Source organism: Dipodomys merriami, unplaced genomic scaffold, assembly GCF_024711535.1.
Source record: "Dipodomys merriami isolate MVZ:Mamm:240054 unplaced genomic scaffold, mDipMer1.0.p SCAF_2, whole genome shotgun sequence".
NCBI lineage: Eukaryota > Metazoa > Chordata > Mammalia > Rodentia > Heteromyidae > Dipodomys > Dipodomys merriami.
Window position 1 is genome coordinate 79,170,941 of NW_027203381.1, and position 18,440 is coordinate 79,189,380.

General features: G+C 40.9%; 1 protein-coding gene across 22 annotated transcripts in view; it reads left to right on the plus strand.

Moving 5' to 3' along the window:
• Zbtb20 (zinc finger and BTB domain containing 20) overlaps positions 1–18,440 on the plus strand; it is a 730,255-nt gene that overhangs the window by 686,386 nt on the left and 25,429 nt on the right. For all 22 annotated transcript variants that reach the window (XM_070030175.1, XM_070030177.1, XM_070030174.1 and 19 more), the window contains one exon: positions 7,858–9,462. In XM_070030175.1, coding sequence (XP_069886276.1) covers positions 7,858–9,462 — 1,605 coding nt within the window. The remainder of the gene's footprint in view (positions 1–7,857; positions 9,463–18,440) is intronic.

Genomic DNA, 18,440 nt, shown 5'->3' on the forward strand with positions numbered 1-18,440 from the left:
GATTCCAATTGCAGTTACTACATTAGATGTAGCTTAATTACAGCAAATTAACACACCATCTGGTACTTGGTGTGCTATGGGTCAGGCCAATACCTTTTTCTCCATACTTTTCTGTATACCTTCCAAAGCATTTGTGTGTTCATTTTTCAGTGGGCAAGATCTACCTCAGGAATATCAACCATAACCCTGTATCATAATTCAGTGCACAAAGATGTTGATCACCGTCATTTTCTAGCAAGATATAACACTTTAGATGATTATATGATGACTAAAAGCTAGTGAGCATGAATTAGCAACTACCTGTTGGCAAAACGTTTTTGTATCAGAGGATGAGAAATCTGACTAAAATTCAACTGTCTTCCTCAGTGAAGTTCCTAGGAGGATTGTGGTATAGAGCAGGTCAAGATATCTCTTCTAAGGTGAAGGTAAAATTGTTGTGCCTGTCATCTCCTACAAACAGGAAAGAAGCACATTGCCTAAAAGTGCCTCCTTGGATTTTGCCTAGTGAGCAGAAAACTCTAATCCAGTCTGGATTTCGTAGGAAGGCTCTGTCTCAAAATATCAAAAAATAAAGAGAGAGGGGGTGGAAAGGAATAAGGGGAGGGAGGGAAGAAGGAAGGAAAGGAAGGAAGGAAGGAAGGAAGGAAGGAAGGAAGGAAGGAAGGAAGGAAGGAAGGAAGGAAGGAAGGAAGGAAGGAAGGAAAGGAGGGTGGGAAGGAAGGAAAGGAAAGGAGAGCGGGTGGGTGGGAGGGAGGGAAGATATCAGAAGCACTGCAGACAGAACTTTCAAATGAACTCTATTTTGTTGGTGAAATTAGAAATATGTATTAAATTTGTACTTATGTTTTATTTCAATTATACAACAATAACTAGTTTTAATGGTCCAAAAATGTTAAAAGGTTTTTCCTAATTTTTATATTAACTGTCAAAAAGGAATATTCTCTGATTATTAAAAAACAGATTCAAACAAACTTTTGTGAAATAATAATTAGCTTCAACAGTTGGAACCTACTCAGCTCTACCCTACTCCTCCAGAGTCAGCTAGTATTAGGTTTTATTGTCTACACTTCTTTTTCTTTCAACCTTTTGTTCTTCTCTTCTGAAAATTAACTTTTATTACTTTGTTGAAAAAAGTTTACCTTTTCATATAAAATAATGTAAAATAAGTTCGGGTAAATGAAAAATATAAGATCAACAAATTTGATACATCAGATGCAATCATGAAACTGTGTCTGTTAAAAGAACTCGGTTAAAGAAAAGACACTTTAATCTCAACCTAATCCATGGGTCTGAATTCAGTGAGAACACAGACCTGTTTTAGATTTTAATGAAAGCCACTGACTTCACTGCTGTGAAAGTGTAAACTCATCCTTTCATCAAAAAAGTAGTCTGAGGTTTTCCATTTGCATAGGTGATTTCTTCAGTGTTCCCAGCCACCTAAAGTCAACAAATAAAATTAAAAACTTTTAAATACTTACAGTCTTCTCTAGAAATGTTCCAGGAGTAAATGGAAAATCAAGTGACTTTTTAAAATTATATTTTCTTATCTTTAAGTAAGTTGTACAAAGGGGTTACCATTCAACAAATCATTTTATAAGGACAATGTATCGATCCATGTCACCCCTTTCATGGTTCTTTCCCATTCCTCCCAGCCTAATCCTCCACGAATGATATTAAAGTTATATCCAACTACAGCTTTAATTTGTAAGTCAAATGGTGTTATAATTTAAACAATTCTAATAACTTTGTCTAGCTAATGTAATAAGCATTGACTACAAAAGCTTATGCAGGCAGTTTCCAACTTTCATAGGTAGGACATTCCTGGAAATATATTTGAAAGATCTCTAAAAGTTTAATAATTCATTGATGTTTTTTGAAGAACTCTATCAAGGCCTAAAAATTGCTCTGTCATCCCAGAATGTTCCTGAATACTAGGTCCAGACATTCTGAAAGATAGAAGAGAACCCTTGTGTTAGTTTTTCATTGCTGTGACAAATACCTAAGAGAAATCACTTAACAAGAAGAAAAATAGCCAGGCACTGAAAACTTGTACCTGTAATCCTAGCTACTCAGGAGACTGAGATCTGAGGACTGTGGTTCAAAGCCAGCCCATACAAGAAAGTTCATGAAACTCTTATTCCCAATTAAACACCAAAAGATCAGGCAGTAGAGCTGTAACTCCAGCTATAGATCAGCAGCCTTGAACAAAAGAAGCTCAAGGACAGTGCCTAGGCCCAAGGCTGGGCCCAAAAGAAAACCTATTTGGCTGCCAGTTTCAGAGGTTCCAATCCATGGCTCAGCCATCTCTGTTGTTTGTAGGCCATTAGTGAGGCAGAACATCATGGAAGGATGTGGCAGGGCAAAGCTACTCACTTCATGTCAGACAAGAAGCAGAGAGAGAGAGAGAGAGAGAGAGAGAGAGAGAGAGAGAGAGAGAGAGAGAGAGAGAGAGAGAGAGAGAGAGAGAGAGAGAGAGAGAGAGAGAGAGAGAGGAGTGTGAAAGAGAAAAAAAGGAGGGAGAGAGAGGAAGAAGGAGAGGAGGGAGGGAAAGCCAAGATACCCTTCAAGATACCCTCTTCTTCTAACTATGTCTCATCTCCAGAAGTTTCCATCACCTCCCAATATTGCCATCAAATTATAAATCCATCAGATCCATCAGTAGTTCAGTCCACTCCTTAGGTCATAGCCCCTTTAATCTAGTTTCCTCTCAATCAATGGAACCACCATTTTGAGACCAATCATTGAATATATAAGCCTCCGGGGATAATACTTCATATCCAAATCTTAATAACATTCATTGGGAGATGGCCCAAAGAATCTCTGCTTTCACCCAAAAATGAGTTAAATAAAACTGCACCAATCTCCTTTTCATAGGCCAATGTGTTCCCACTGCTGGGATGATGATGACTGAGGATGCTAGATGTATAAGAGCCAGAGCAGATGAAAGTATTACTCTGCCTGATGTCTTCCATTTGCCCTCTTCCAGTGCAGATGGCTCAGCAAAGCCCCTTTGTTGGATAGGTGAAATATATCCAGCAGAGATCTTGTTCCTGCCAGGAGACTTGGGGAAGCAATGAGACTGAGTTACCAAAACACATACCTGCAAGCAGCACCAACATGAAATACCTAAAAATCATGATTAACCTTCGATCTGTGGGAAGATCAACCTCAGCACACTATAGGTATCAAAATACAGGAGTGAAAAGAGCCATGATGTGCGAGGCTGGGTTGTAGAGGCCTGGCACCCCAAGCCATATGTCATGTGCTGACCCACTTACTTCCTCTGAGCCAGATGCCCCAGATTGAAAGCTCTAGGGCTTTTCGGCCCTGCCATTTGATTTAGACCTGTTGATTTGACCGAAATTCATACTGATTTTAATTTGAGAACTGGTGTTTTCCTCTCAAGTCACAGAGACTACAACTTCCCATCCCCCGCTTTGCAATACCCTATCCTTGCACTCTTCTCATTTTATATATCCTTTTGCTCTTCTGTCTGAGAAAGGACTGGATTTCACACCTAATTAAAAGAGATTGTGTTGCCTGCTGTTTCCTTTCTTGTTCATTTTCTCTTATGCACAGGCAGCTTTTTATTCTCATGCTAAGTCCTATCCCTGGACCCCTGCAGCTTAAGGGACAGGCAAGAGCAGAGTTCCTACAAAACAAAGAGCCAGGCTCACCACCACCTATTTCTCCAGACAGATTTCCCTTCCGGACTCACCCCTGATTCATCCCCATCCATTTGTGCTCTCTCATAGAATGGTCACTTACAATAAGTACATTACCACTTTCAGTAGTACAATTCTTTACATGTTCGCAGTGAATGCCATCACAAGCTGACTTTATGTTTTTACTCTGGTGAGAAAAGGCTAGCCTATTATTTTAAAACACACAGGGAACTATTTTTTCACTTTACCATCATTCTATATTCATACTACTGTGGATTGTTTTAGAGAGAGGAGGCATCTTCAAATACACTAAGTCTATGTAAAGTTGGGTGGTTTTGTACAGTTGAGAGAGTTGGGGTTTTGTAGGGGGAGAGGCTGGATGTTTTGTTGTGTGTGGTTTTCTTTTTCTTTTTTTTTTTTTTTTGAATACCCAAATGCCTATTCAGTGCCAATCTAAGAAAGAATAGAGTTAGCATTTTCACACCAATCCTTCCTATACAGTTCTTGAATAACCATCCAATCAAGATTTGTTTTCAATGGGGGACAAATCTTCTACAGTAGAGTATTTCAGATTTATTCCATTGGAATCTATACATTAATGCTCATTGGATGAAAAGGACATGTTCACAAAAGCCTGGATTTTGCCTTGCCATGGCAGAAACTTTTTCTCACTGTATTAGTGTTAGAAATAAAAGAAAGCCTGGGAAAGGAATTGCCTCAGCATTGTGGGCTGGAGGAATGAGGCGCGCTTGAATGGAGAGGCCACCTTCCTCCTTTACATCTGTACCCATATCAGCAAAGAAACGATTTAGCCTTTCATGGCTGCTCCTGGCAGGATGGGACCATGGCGTATACCCAAGGAGATGTTTCAGAATGATGTTTATAAAAATCCAATTCCATTTATCAAGTCAGGATGTGTGTGTGTGATGGGGGGGGTTACATTTGTCTCTGTGGTTTTATAAGGGAGTTGGTGACATTATAGCAATAATAGTAATTCACTTGAGCAAAGAACTTGATTGTATAGAATGACTAAATCTACAATCCAGTTTATGTAAGCAAGGAGTTTGAATTCTTCTCAAGAAATTGTGTGTATGTGTGTGTATGTGTGGTTTAATGACAGCTTTTGATGTTCACAATTTTTCATCATCATGGTAATCTCCAATATAACTTCCACTGTTTTATTGTTTTTATTCTAGTGAGAATAAAGATGGCCCTAGAGCCTCTAGCAATTCAAGTTTCATTCTCCAGTGATCCTTTGTACATAAGGTGCCATGAGTTTTAATCCAACCCTGTTAACTTTGCTAACTTTTGGGCCACTCAGGTAGATACCTCAAGAATCCCAACTTTCTCTTACAGCAAGTAAGAATAACAAGACTTATCATGAAAACATAGGATTGTTGCAAGAAACACATGAGATGTTATATACCAGAGGGGTTTGCGCACTATAAAATACTGCATGTATATTAACTATTATGACAACTAGGATAGACTTGCTACTAAAATTATCTGAAAAAAGATAGCTGTCATCTGTGACATCTCCAGTGTTACAATTGTGACTGATGCTATGATCAAATATGTATTGTAAGGATGTTTTTACCTGTGTAGAGAAAGAAGTATTTTAATAAGGACATCCTACTCAGAGATGGTGATTTTACTGCTATCTATTATAGCAAGTTTTACTGCCTGCTGTTTTACTGAAGTCAAAGATAGACCTTAGTGATAGTAAAGCTGATATAGAAAACTGTTCATTTTAATACAATTTCTCGTGTGTGTGTGTGTGTGTGTGTGTGTGTGTGTGTGTGTGTGTGTGTGTGTGTGTGTGTGTGTGTGTGTGTGTGTGTGTAACGTTCTTTAAGTTAGATGACCGGAACTATATTAAAGCCTCAAAACTTAGAAACATAAAAGTTCTGTTACATCATGGATAGGTACAGAAGTAGTTGGAGGAAGTTCAAGGCAAATCTTTTCATATAGTTTTTCAAAAGCCTATGAACACCCACAGGCCTGCACTCATCCAGGGGCAGAGCATATGATAGAGTGAAGCAGTCAAGAGAGTGAACTCTAGAACCAGCATTCCTGGGTTCAAATGCCATTCCTACCACCAATTGCCTATGGAGCCTTGGACATGTTTCTTGCCTATGGAGCCTTGGATATTATTTCTCTGGCCTCAATTCCCTTATTATAAAAGATATATTATAATGTACCCCATTCCCTATCATTGCTCTGAGGGTTAAATAGAATAATATGCATAAGTAGTTGTGATGATGCTTGGGAGATGATAATCTCTTAAAAAGTAAAAAACACATTCTTCTTCTTATAGTCATGGTATGTATGCATGCATGGGGACTCAGCAGGAACTTGGAATTTGGTCTTTTGACTGAGTTCCTGAATATCTCTTCTTACGTTATTGGTTATTGATGCTTTCTTCTGGGGCCATATTTTGTATTAGCACAATTATAGGAGATTTGCTATGATTCTTCTATGTGGCCAAGAGAATTTGTTTTGTGTAAGTGAAAAAGATGGGAGCTAGACTTGTTTGTGGGGAAGAGTGAAAGAAGGGTTGCTCTTACATAAGTTAATACAAATTGTATCGTGTGAACTCAGTGCTTGAAAGCATTTCTTAAGCTCAGATAGTATGAGGGTGATCAAGTGGAGTAGTTCGTTGAGAAAGCTAGTAGAGCTCACACTTACCTGAATAGGTGTCATATCTTAAGAGCACCTGTCTGTGGTCTGGTACCTCCAAGGTTTCTTCTCATAAGACACAGGGATCTGGATCCAGAGAATAACCAGTACTTGACTACTTTTTTTGGGGGGAGGAGGGTAAGATTGTGGGGGAGCTGGTCCAAGGGCTTGAACTCAAGCCTGGGCCCTGTCCCTGAACTTCTTTGTGATCAAGGCTAGCTCTCTACCACTTGAGCCAGAGCACCACTCCCAGCTTTGTCTGAGTAGTTTATTAAAGATAAGAGTCTCACAGACTTTCCTGCCCAAGCTGGCTTTAAATCCTGATCCTTAGATCTCAGCCTTCTGGGTAGCTAGGATTATAGGCATGAGCCACCTGTGCCCAGCTTGACTACCATTTTTGAAAGCCCACTTACTCTCAACTATTTTTAAAGACAAGAATAGGAATTTGATGGGAGAATAATTTGGAGAGAGAATTCTTGAGAGCCATCTGAAGGGTGGAGCAGGAATATTGGAAAGCCCCTATGACTTAGTGCCATAGGCCCCTGTTTTCCAGGATTGATGTTCCCAACATTATGCCTTGTCTGCACAAAGGGTACAGTATAAGCATATCCGGGGGTTAGTCTAGCACAGCCTCCACATAACTGATGGGGCTGTTTAACAATTCCTTCTAACAAGTCCTATTCCTTAGGACCCTGTTCCCTAGTGTATTCCACTCCTGTTTTATTCCTGCTCTCCTACCCTGATTGTTGTTCCCTTTCAATCTTAAAATCAACCAGTTTGATTTTTGGTCAATTGATTAGTGCAGTCAGCACAGCCAGCAGTGTTCATTTTAGCATTCCTTCTTCATTAAGCCTCGGAACATCTCACATATCACACATAACCATCCTAGAAAGTTCTCAAGCCAATTGTCAGCGATGAGAAGGAAATGAGTAGATACAGAAAGCAGCCAAATGCCCACTGAGCTAGCAGATTGCATTCATAGCCACCCATCATCCAGGAAACATGGGGGCAGCTGTTTAGTAGACATCTTCATCTGGTTTGAATTTTTGCATATGGGATAAAGCTATGGTAATACACTTTATAAATTGACAGGAAGAGGATTTATTCCTTAGACAACTATGAATATTGTTGCTCTCTATGAATAAAATAAGGAACTTCAATAAATTGGGGGAAATGCATGCTTTTATGCATTTCCTGGCTTAAACCCAGCTCAAGCCAGGTCCTTGAGCAACACATCCTTCAATTACCTCAGTTACCAGGTAGGCAAACAACCTACAAAATGGTAGGTGGGAGCTGACACCCTCTGCTGACGTTCAGAGAGATTAATACGATAGGATATCCGAGCTAGCTGGACAACGAGGCCTTGGTGCCCTAGGCTTCCTGCGCGGCCTGCCCTCGCCCACGTCTGAACGCATGTTGCTTCTCGCATTTGTGCACCCGATGCTAAGTGTGAAGCATACAGCGAGCGAGCTCTGACCCATGCCCGGTTTCCGTCTGCTTCCCTCTCCTGCAGGTGACATCAGTTGCAAGGGGATGACCGAGCGCATTCACAGCATCAACCTGCACAACTTCAGCAATTCCGTGCTCGAGACCCTCAACGAGCAGCGCAACCGTGGCCACTTCTGTGACGTGACGGTGCGCATCCACGGGAGCATGCTGCGCGCGCACCGCTGCGTGCTGGCCGCCGGCAGCCCCTTCTTCCAGGACAAGCTGCTGCTGGGCTACAGCGACATCGAGATCCCGTCGGTGGTGTCCGTGCAGTCGGTGCAAAAGCTCATTGACTTCATGTACAGCGGCGTGCTGCGGGTCTCCCAGTCCGAGGCCCTGCAGATCCTCACGGCCGCCAGCATCCTGCAGATCAAAACCGTCATCGATGAGTGCACGCGCATCGTGTCCCAGAACGTGGGGGACGTGTTCCCGGGCATCCAGGACTCCGGCCAGGACACCCCGCGGGGCACGCCTGAGTCCGGCACGTCGGGCCAGAGCAGCGACACGGAATCGGGCTACCTGCAGAGCCACCCCCAGCACAGCGTGGACAGAATCTACTCGGCGCTCTATGCCTGCTCCATGCAGAACGGCAGCGGGGAGCGCTCCTTCTACAGCGGCGCGGTGGTCAGCCACCACGAGACCGCGCTCGGCCTGCCCCGCGACCACCACATGGAAGACCCCAGCTGGATCACGCGCATCCACGAGCGCTCGCAGCAGATGGAGCGCTACCTGTCCACCACCCCCGAGACCACGCACTGCCGCAAGCAGCCCCGGCCCGTGCGCATCCAGACCCTGGTGGGCAACATCCACATCAAACAAGAGATGGAGGACGACTACGACTACTACGGGCAGCAAAGGGTGCAGATCCTGGAGCGCAATGAGTCCGAGGAGTGCACAGAAGACACCGATCAGGCGGAAGGCACCGAGAGCGAGCCCAAAGGCGAGAGCTTCGACTCCGGGGTCAGCTCCTCCATAGGCACCGAGCCCGACTCGGTGGAGCAGCAGTTCGGGGCCGGGGCATCGCGGGATGGCCAGACAGAGCCTGCCCAACCTGAGCAGGCCACAGAAGCCCCAGCTGAGGGCGGTGCTCAGCCAAACCAGCTCGAAACAGGTGCCTCCTCTCCCGAGAGAAGCAACGAGGTGGAGATGGACAACACAGTCATCACCGTCAGCAACAGCTCCGATAAGGGCGTCCTGCAGCAGCCTTCCATCAATACATCCATCGGGCAGCCATTGCCAAGTACCCAGCTCTACTTACGCCAGACAGAAACCCTCACCAGCAACCTGAGGATGCCTCTGACCTTGACCAGCAACACACAGGTCATTGGCACAGCTGGCAACACCTACCTGCCAGCCCTCTTCACTACCCAGCCCGCGGGCAGCGGCCCCAAGCCTTTCCTCTTCAGCCTGCCACAGCCCCTGGCAGGCCAGCAGACCCAGTTTGTGACGGTGTCCCAGCCGGGCCTGTCCACCTTTACTGCACAGCTGCCAGCGCCACAGCCCCTGGCCTCATCTGCAGGCCACAGCACAGCCAGTGGGCAAGGCGAAAAAAAGCCTTACGAGTGCACTCTCTGCAACAAGACTTTCACCGCCAAACAAAACTACGTCAAGCACATGTTCGTACACACAGGTGAGTGCAGCCTCCCTCTCTCCCCCCCAGAGGCCTGGCAGCTGGGAGTGGGGGGGTGGGAGGGGCAGACAGGCAAGCAGGTAGAGGGGAAGGTTCAGAGTCATCGTGTGTATGTGTGTGCGTGTGCGCACTCTGGTACATAGTGGCATTTAAACTCAGGTCCTCAAGCTCTGACTTGGCCTTTTCACTCAAGGCTAGTACTCTACCAAGTGAGCCTGGCTCCACTTCTGGCTTTCTGCTGATTAATTGGAGATAAAGAGTCTCAGGACTTTTCTTCCTCCATTGGCTTCAAACTTCAATCCTCAGATCTCAGCATCCTGAGTAGCTAGGATTACAGGCGTGAGCCACCAGCAGCTGTCTCCTCTTTTAGATTTTAAAGATCTAACACCACAAGCCTCTTCTAGAAGCCCAAACTGTTCCTTATCTTAGGAATGAAGTGCCCTGCCTCCAAAACACAAAAGCCCAGAAACAGGATGTCCCTGAGCTGTCCACCCTGCAGTAGAAGAAGCATCGGGGCATTATGCAAGCCATATTCAAGGGTCTGAGTTTCAGAGACAGCAGAAGACAAGTAGTTAGAGCTTGTGCTCTAGAAGCAGATTGTCCGGATTTGAATTCAGGCCTAACCGCTATCAAACTTTGGGGAAAATTATAGTATTTCTGTACTTCAATGTCCTTGTCTATAAAATGAGGATAGTCATGATATACCTTCCTTGTAGTGCTGCTTTCAGGATTACATTAACTAATGGACATGAAGTTCTTTTAAGAGCTCCTACCATAAGCATGGTATGCAGTAACTGTAAGTATTATTAAGATGATTGGGTGAAGGAAACATTAGGTGTATTCTTTTGCCTCCAAATAAAAGAACTGGATCAGCCACTAGCTCTAAGGAGAGTCTTTCAACTATGCAAAAGAAAAAGGTTGTTACCAATCACAGCTGCTCTAAGATACAACAGACTGCTTCTAAAAAAATGGATCCCTGTTATTACAAATATTGAAGTTCACAATGGATGATGCTTTTGTAGGAGCAGATTCAGTCATCAAGGTGGGAAAGATGAGTATTTCTCTTTGTTCTATGATTCCAGAGCTGAGGTCTCCTGACCTCTTAGTCAGCCATCTTTCCTGACATAATGAGAGATTCATAAGAAGTAGGAACTCCATGAATGTACCTTCTCATTCACATGTCTATATCTATCTATATATATATATATGACCACCAGTGATTAAGATCATACATAGATTCTCCTGTACCTAAAAATACCTACCACAATGTTAATAATCATTCTTATCAGAGTCACACTCGTAAAAAACCAGGGACATTCCCCTGGTTTTCCAGGGAAGAGTTACACACTTGACTTTGAATACACAAAAAGAAATTAGTCTTTCAAAGCAACCTTATTTCTCAGATTAAACTAGAAGGAAAATAAAAAATATAGGTTTAAATAAAGGCTTGAAGAAGGAAGTAATAGATACACAGATAAGATACCTGTCTATAGAAGTTGACTATCCAACTGAAATGGTACATTACTTAAAATGAACTTTGCCTTCTTTGTAGTACAGCTTCAGTGGGAATATTACGTAAATTAATATATGTGTCTTTATGTAAATCACTTATACTGAAGTTTTCATACTTCTAAATAAACATAGAAAATTACTACTAAATGTAGGCAAAAAGGGAAGTACTAGTAAGTCACAGTGTTTACCAGAGTAACTGTGAATGTAGTGATAAACTAAAATCAATGAAGAGAAATTAATCAAAGAACAATTTTAGTTCTTTTTTAAAAAAAATTACTTAGCATATAATAGGTAGCTTTATTGTGATAATTCCATAGATGTGCACAATGTATTCTGAATCCATCACTTTGGTTTTATTTATATAGCACAAGGTGCTCTCAAATTGTTTGTACCTTTTCCTCCTACATGTAGCTATTTTATAAGCCATCAAATTAAGAATTAATTTGTGAAAGGATCTCCTTAGCCAAAGATGACTTTGCTGCCGTACATCTATATCTACTCTCCTCTTCTGTGCATTTCTTTCAGTACACCTTTCAGACAGAAAATCTACACATTCTGTTTATATATTAAAATAGGGCTCTAAATTTACAACATAAATTTTTCATTGCATTACCAGCTATTGTCTTTTTTATGATTAAATACATTTCTCCTGTAGACTATCAAGCAATTCTTTAGCTGGCCCAAATAACTAGATTTGCCCATGAGAAAACCAACAATGAATTTCACACTTAAATTTAAAAAGGTAAAAAAAAAAAACAAGTAACTTTATACATCTAAATTATGCTCAAAGAATGGTGTTCATAATGCTGGTAAAATGTGAAGATCATCAGTAAACTATGAAGATGTTTGCATTGGTGTACATATGACCACATCTCGATTCAATTATTTTATATACCATATATATTAATTAGGTACCCCATGATAAACAATGGCAGCAACAGTACTCAACTCTTTCATTTGATCATCATTTGACAATGGCAGTCTAGAAAGGCTATCTGTATTTCAAGACTTCTGTCTAACTGAAGGAGTCCCTAAGCTAACAAAGTTTAGGAACAAGTGGCCTAGATTTTCAAAAGGCAAGCCAGCCTGAACACAGGGAGATAATTCAGGACCTAGATTTACTGTGGCCCACATTTCTCAAGTTCTCTCTACTTTCTTGGGAAAACATTTTTTAAAAGCAGAGCCTCCTAACTTTCTTTATAGGAGCTCGATAGAAGTGATAAGTATCCAGAGCAAATTTTTCAAATGTTGGTACATTTGTTGAGAAAGTGCTGGAGATACTTGACAGAGCAGAGAGGAGCTTGATTTTCCTGCTCCTATGGAAGAGTTGCTTGGAATCAAGAGTAAAATAATCCCTACCAGACAAGCAAGCTAACCTACATAGTAACTGGCCTTGCATTTTATTAACTCCCAGGTTTAAGGTAGATGATACTTGCTTTCAACAACTGCAGAGAATCAATTCCAAGGTCTGGATTCCATTTAAAATCACCTGTAGCTCTGTATTAATGATTTACATATTCAAGAAAAGAAGTGTTTGAGACAAATCAGTTCTTTTCATTTTGGCTTCAGAGCCAAGCTCTAGAGAAGTTGTGAAGCATAGGCCATAATGGTTAAAACAGTAAAACTTAGAGTGGAACCTCAGTGAAACAACATGATTCTGGAATTGGAAGACATAGGTCCACTGAGTGACTGCGCAACCTTAAACAAGCCCCTTGGCTTCACAACTATCCATTTCTATAAAGCATTTAAAATGAAAATAATATATTTTTCACTTTGAATAGAGTATTAACTTTTAATTTATCATCATTACTTTCACTCCAACAACTAGGAGACATTGAACTTAGCATACTCTCTTTCTCCCTCTCTCCCTCTTTTCCTCTCTCTCTCTCTGTCTCTCTCTCTCTCTCTCTCTCACACACACACACACACACACACACACACATACATATACACTATGTTTCCTTCTTCAGTGGGATTTAAATGCTAAGCAGTGTCACACACCTTGGTTTTCTCTTGAACTTCCTTCATAACAAGAACTTTTGTTTCATTCTCTTAGGATTTTTCTAAGAGTGAAATTCCTTTATCTGATCACTCTTTATCCAATATCAAACAAACCATGTAGGACTTCATCAACTCTAGGAATTTTCATATTCACCTATTACTGCTTCCCAAGAGTTGAAAGAAAAGAAATGATCCGTTTAGGGCATGTTTAGATGCCAGCGAACTAGGAAGAAAGAAAGATAGCAGTAACCACCCTGTTATGGAACAAAGCAGGGTCCTTCTATCCCTTCTCCCATTAAAAGAAGAAAATAGGGGTCAAAATTAAAGAATGGAAGTGAAAGGGAAACTGAGGATATCCAAAAGATATGCCTTGCTGTCAAATTCATGTAAAAACTTCTTCCAGGTGGAACTTTCTTTTAAGATCCAAACTTAGGATTTTTGCTTTAAGAATCTATAAATGAATATGGGCTAGCATATGTAGTTGCTTAGCAAATGTTTGTTGAGTGAGTATGTAAATGAATGTTCAAAAATGTGGGCATGCTTTCCAGGAGAACTTAATTCAAGGGACTTATACATAAATGCATTCTTATCTCCCCAAGGCTTTTAGATTTCTCTTTTCTTTTTCATTTTCATTTTTAAATTAAAGCCTAAGAATGCATTGTGCATGTATCTGTATTCTCACATTTTTTCACCAATGAAAAATAGATATTTTGAGCTTTTTTTCTGAATCATTAACAGCCCATTCATTGGTGACTGCATTTAGTCCATTGATAACCTGTTCATATAATTTTACATATTACTTTGAGAAGCTCAGTAATTTCAGCCATGAACCAATGTAAATAAATACAATAATTGCAGTAGCATATAACAATACCACCAGTGGGATAATAATAGTGATACCAAGGCAATAATGTGATCATCTATATTTGAAGCTATTAATTCACCTAATCCAGGAGGGTAAGCCTAGGTTGCCTAGCACAGTGGCTCACACCTGTAATCCTACTTAGGAGGCTGAGACAGGGAGGATCACATTTCACAGGCAGCACAGTCAGAAAAATCTGAAAGACTCCAATTAGCCAGCAAAAAAGTCAGTCTAGAGGTATGGCTCAAGAGGTAGTGTGCCAGCTCTGAGCAATAAAGTTGAACAGTCCAGGCACTTGTGGCTCACACCTGTAATCCTATCTACTCAGGAGGCTGAGATCTGAGGATTGCCATTCAAAGCCAGCCCAGGCAGAAAAGTCTGTGAGACACTTAGTTCCAATTTAACCACTAAAAAGCCAGAAGTGAAGGTGTGGCTTTTTAAGTGGTAGAGCACTTGTCTTGAGCACAAAAAGCCCAGAGATACTGTCCTGGCCCTGAGTTCAAACCTTGGGACCAGCACAAAGGGGGCTGGGGGGGGGGAGAGAAAGAAGGAAGGAAGGAAGGAAGGAAGGAAGGAAGGAAGGAAGGAAGGAAGGAAGGAAGGAAGGAAGGAAGGAGAAAGCTGAACAAAATCATGAGGTGCTGAGTTCAAGCCCTAGTACTGGCAAAAAAAAAAAAAAAAGGAAGAGGAGGAGGATGTGGCCTAGGTCTTACTGACTGGAATGACTTCAATTCAACATGGGCTTCAGTTTTTTAGAACTTAATAGAACTTCCTTCAGAACTTACTTTATAAGATTGCTCTGATAATTGAGTAATTTATGTGAAGGCATTTCAGTGTAAATGCGGTAAAAATTATCAGAGTTGTTTAGAAACATATATGTATATTTTGTATGTATATGTATATTTTGTAGCATAATCCAGAAAGCAAGAAACTGATAACAGAGGATAGCAAGCAAGATAACTGAGGGGGTGAAGCTGGTCTTGGTCTTGGACTCAACTATTATTGATTTGTTGGGTGATCTTTAGGATGTTAGCACAACTTCTTGGGATGTAATATCTACCCCCATTCATAGAAGGTCAAGTAATGTTGCTGACGTTCCCTGAGACATTAAAAATTCTACTTACCATCAAATTATCTTAGTTGTTGCTGAAGCTGCAGATGTTTTCAGAATGCAGTGTTTCCCCAATAGGCAGTCCCTCCTAGATAGCACTGGAAAGGCCAGAAAGGCTGACCGGCAATCACACCAACTGTGTGAAGAATAGACTTCTCTGTTTGGAGAGAAACTGCGCAATTCCATCTAACCCTGTTGATACTGAATCTTTCCCATTTTCTGGTCTGATCTTCATTTTCCTCACTCAAAGGACATGTATTTTCCTCAGCAATCCTCTTCCCCCCCTCATCCCCCACACCCCTGTCTCTTGATTTTTAACCCCTTCTTGTGCCAAAGAGAAGGGTCAGCATTGTTTTACAGTATGAGATAGAGAGGCAGGTAGGAACACTGCTTCTAAAAGTACCCCAATGACAAAATTGGCTGCTGTTTTAGCAGCCCAGGAAAAACCCAGCTAGAATAGGAAAGAAAAAGTATAAGAAGTATTTGCCTGGCCCCAGTACAGGCTCACTAGTTAAAGCTGGGGCATCTTGACCTAGAAGGATGGCTCCCAGAAGAATTTCATGAGCTTTGGGCAGAAATCTCTACATCTACCAGCTACTGTCCCCTCCCCCCCTCTCTCTTCCCTCTCTCTTCTCTCTTTACTTACTACTCATAATAGAGTTTAAGTTTCCAAACTGGTTCATGAGAAAGAGTTAGAGACCAGGCACTAATAAAATGCAGAAAAACAAACTTTCACCACTTATAAAAGCAGTGAAGGACACTTCCCTCAATTTCTTCACTTGCAGTTTAGTTTTTCTGTCTCTAATGCTCAGTTGATGTTTACTAGGAAATTCTCTATGCTATGTATTAACATTTTTTTCATGACACCATTTATTTCATTAGCATATATAATTGAGAGTAGGTTACACTATTTACTTTGAATTACATAGCTGCAGTATAATCACCTGCTTTATTGATCATTTGAAACTTAAAAAAAAATAGGTTGAATTTCCTGTGCATTCTAAGTTATTTCTCAGTGCATTGTAGATTTTTATCTTCAATTCCTCTGTGCTGAATGGAACAGTTTAGCTTTTCTTAAACTGGCCACAGATTCTATACTAAGCACCTGACCTCTTTAATTGCCAAAACAACTTCACAAGACAGGTACGTTCTGTACTACTCTCAAGTTATAGATAAGAAAACTGGGGCTTGGACAGATTAAATAACATTCCCAAGTCACTCAGCAGAGGAAATGGAATGCATATCTCCCTCCTGTCCCCAAAAGGATCATTTTCCAGTGACGGGGCTAGAATATATTAGCCTGTCCTTTGTGTTATCATTCCAGTGCCCACTTTGCACTTCGTGTCCCTTCCTAACAAACCAAACTCGCCATCCATTTCTGACCATAGACTCAAATCTGGAAAGCTGTACATTATCATTTCTTTATCTTCAGTTTTCATTTCTTCACTTAGAGTGTAACCATCAGCAGACCACATCTGTTTCATATAGAGCTTTGGATGCTTTGGAGAATTGCTATAAGTAATATTCAGGGAAAAAAACCAGAAAAGTGCTAACCCTCATGCTGAGTGGTAATAATGTTTCAAATCTAGACATAAAATTGTGTAGACCTGACTAATCTGAATATCTACCCTATTTAATCAGACAGTTTTGAGATGCCTCTACTTACCATCACAACACCTTAATAATTATAAAGAACACCTTCCTTAAAGAGTTCACAAGCACTTTGTAAATGCTTTTCTCATTAATTAGCATACCATCTTTCTGCAGCCAGGAAAGGAACTAGATACTATGTCCTATTTTAAATATGGTACTGCTAATGCATTGAGTGATGAAGCAGGTTGCCACTAGTTCATTTGCTGACAGGGCTGAGACTAGAGTCCTCAAAGAGTGTGTCACCCTGAGCAGAAGACCAGTAAATCCACCAAGGGCCATGGCAAGCACTTGGTCCAAGTCCTCATTTACAGAAAGCAAAACAAACCCAGAGAGATGAAAACACTTAAAAAGCCCAGGGTCACTGGAGTAATTAATGGCAGAACTGATACTACATGCATACCAACTATACACATATATAAGCTATGGAGGGAAAGATGACAACTGTGAAGAATCAATTTATACTCAGAGTAGAAGGGCGTGAAAGTAAAGTGCTTTCATCAGTGACCTTGCCTGGAAAAAAAAAATCACTCAGTCAGGGGGTGAAAGTTTTGAACAACAAGAGCATTTTTACACAAAGTTCACAACCTTATAGCAGCCAAAATACCATCGGGAACTTAAGGCATGCTTTCCATTAAAGGTGACAGGTGGACATGGTTTAAAAGATAGTTAGCCAGCTTATAAATTGGCCACCATAAGGTATACTGAAGCACAAGGAGAGCAAAGACAAGCTGAGTTCAAGCATGTTTACATCTGACAGAAATGTTGCAACCAAAAATAACAGGCATGACTGTCTCTCTTAGGGAATCTCTCATTAAAAAAAAAAACACTATGCATAGACTGAGCTCTAAAAAATATTGAGATTATTAACAATAAGCCTTCCCTAACTTCTCCTGTTTTCACCCAAAAGTAAAATCCTTTTAGCCCTGAGAATCGCTGCATCATATTGGCCCATCAATGTGGTTCAAAACAACCCCTTTTATATTTGAAAACACAATTGATGAAAGTTCCACAAAATGGATCATGACAATAAAGCATTTAACACTGAGCATGGCATATAATAAGCACTCAATACGTGCCTTTTGTTTTTATAGTTCTCATTACCAAAACATGTCAAACCTCTTCTGTTTCATAATGGATAAAAATGGAACCATGGTCAAAGTACATATTTCAAATAGAAGTTAAGTGTAAGAAGTAGATTCCTTGTCTTGCTGCATAGCACAGATGTTGAAATACTATTCTAGGGAGTTTCACGCTTTAGGTCAGATTATGGTAGAGTATAGAGGAGGGATTTTCTACTCTTAGGCAAGTGCCTAACTTTGGCAATCAGTATTGAGGTAGAGGAGATGTATCAAATACCTTAATAGTCTATCTCCCTTGTCAAGAGCAGAAAACAGCAAGTTTGAGAACAAATAGTGCAAACAAAAACAACTCTTTAAGTAAGAGCTGTCATAGAACCATGGACTTGACTTATAGAAGAATACTTCTTGTCATCATTTAGTGACTAAGCATTCTTACCTACCTTATTGTTTTTAACTAGTTTTGATCATTTGGTTTCTAAGACAGTACACAGAGTAGAAAAGAAGAACTTCTGCCAACAGGCTAGGGAAAAAAAAAAGGCAAAAAAACTATTTTCGAAATTGACCTAAGAGTTCAAACCACATATGGAACCATTCAATGGGGGAGAGGATGTAGCATTGTAATAAGAATACCATGCAAGTATTCCCACACCGCTGTTGGTGGTCTGCAAAGTGATTTCATATGCACTCTATGTCAATACCAGTACAATGAGGTAAGTAAAATTGTGTACCTCGGAAGCATCTGGTGATTTGTCAGTTTACT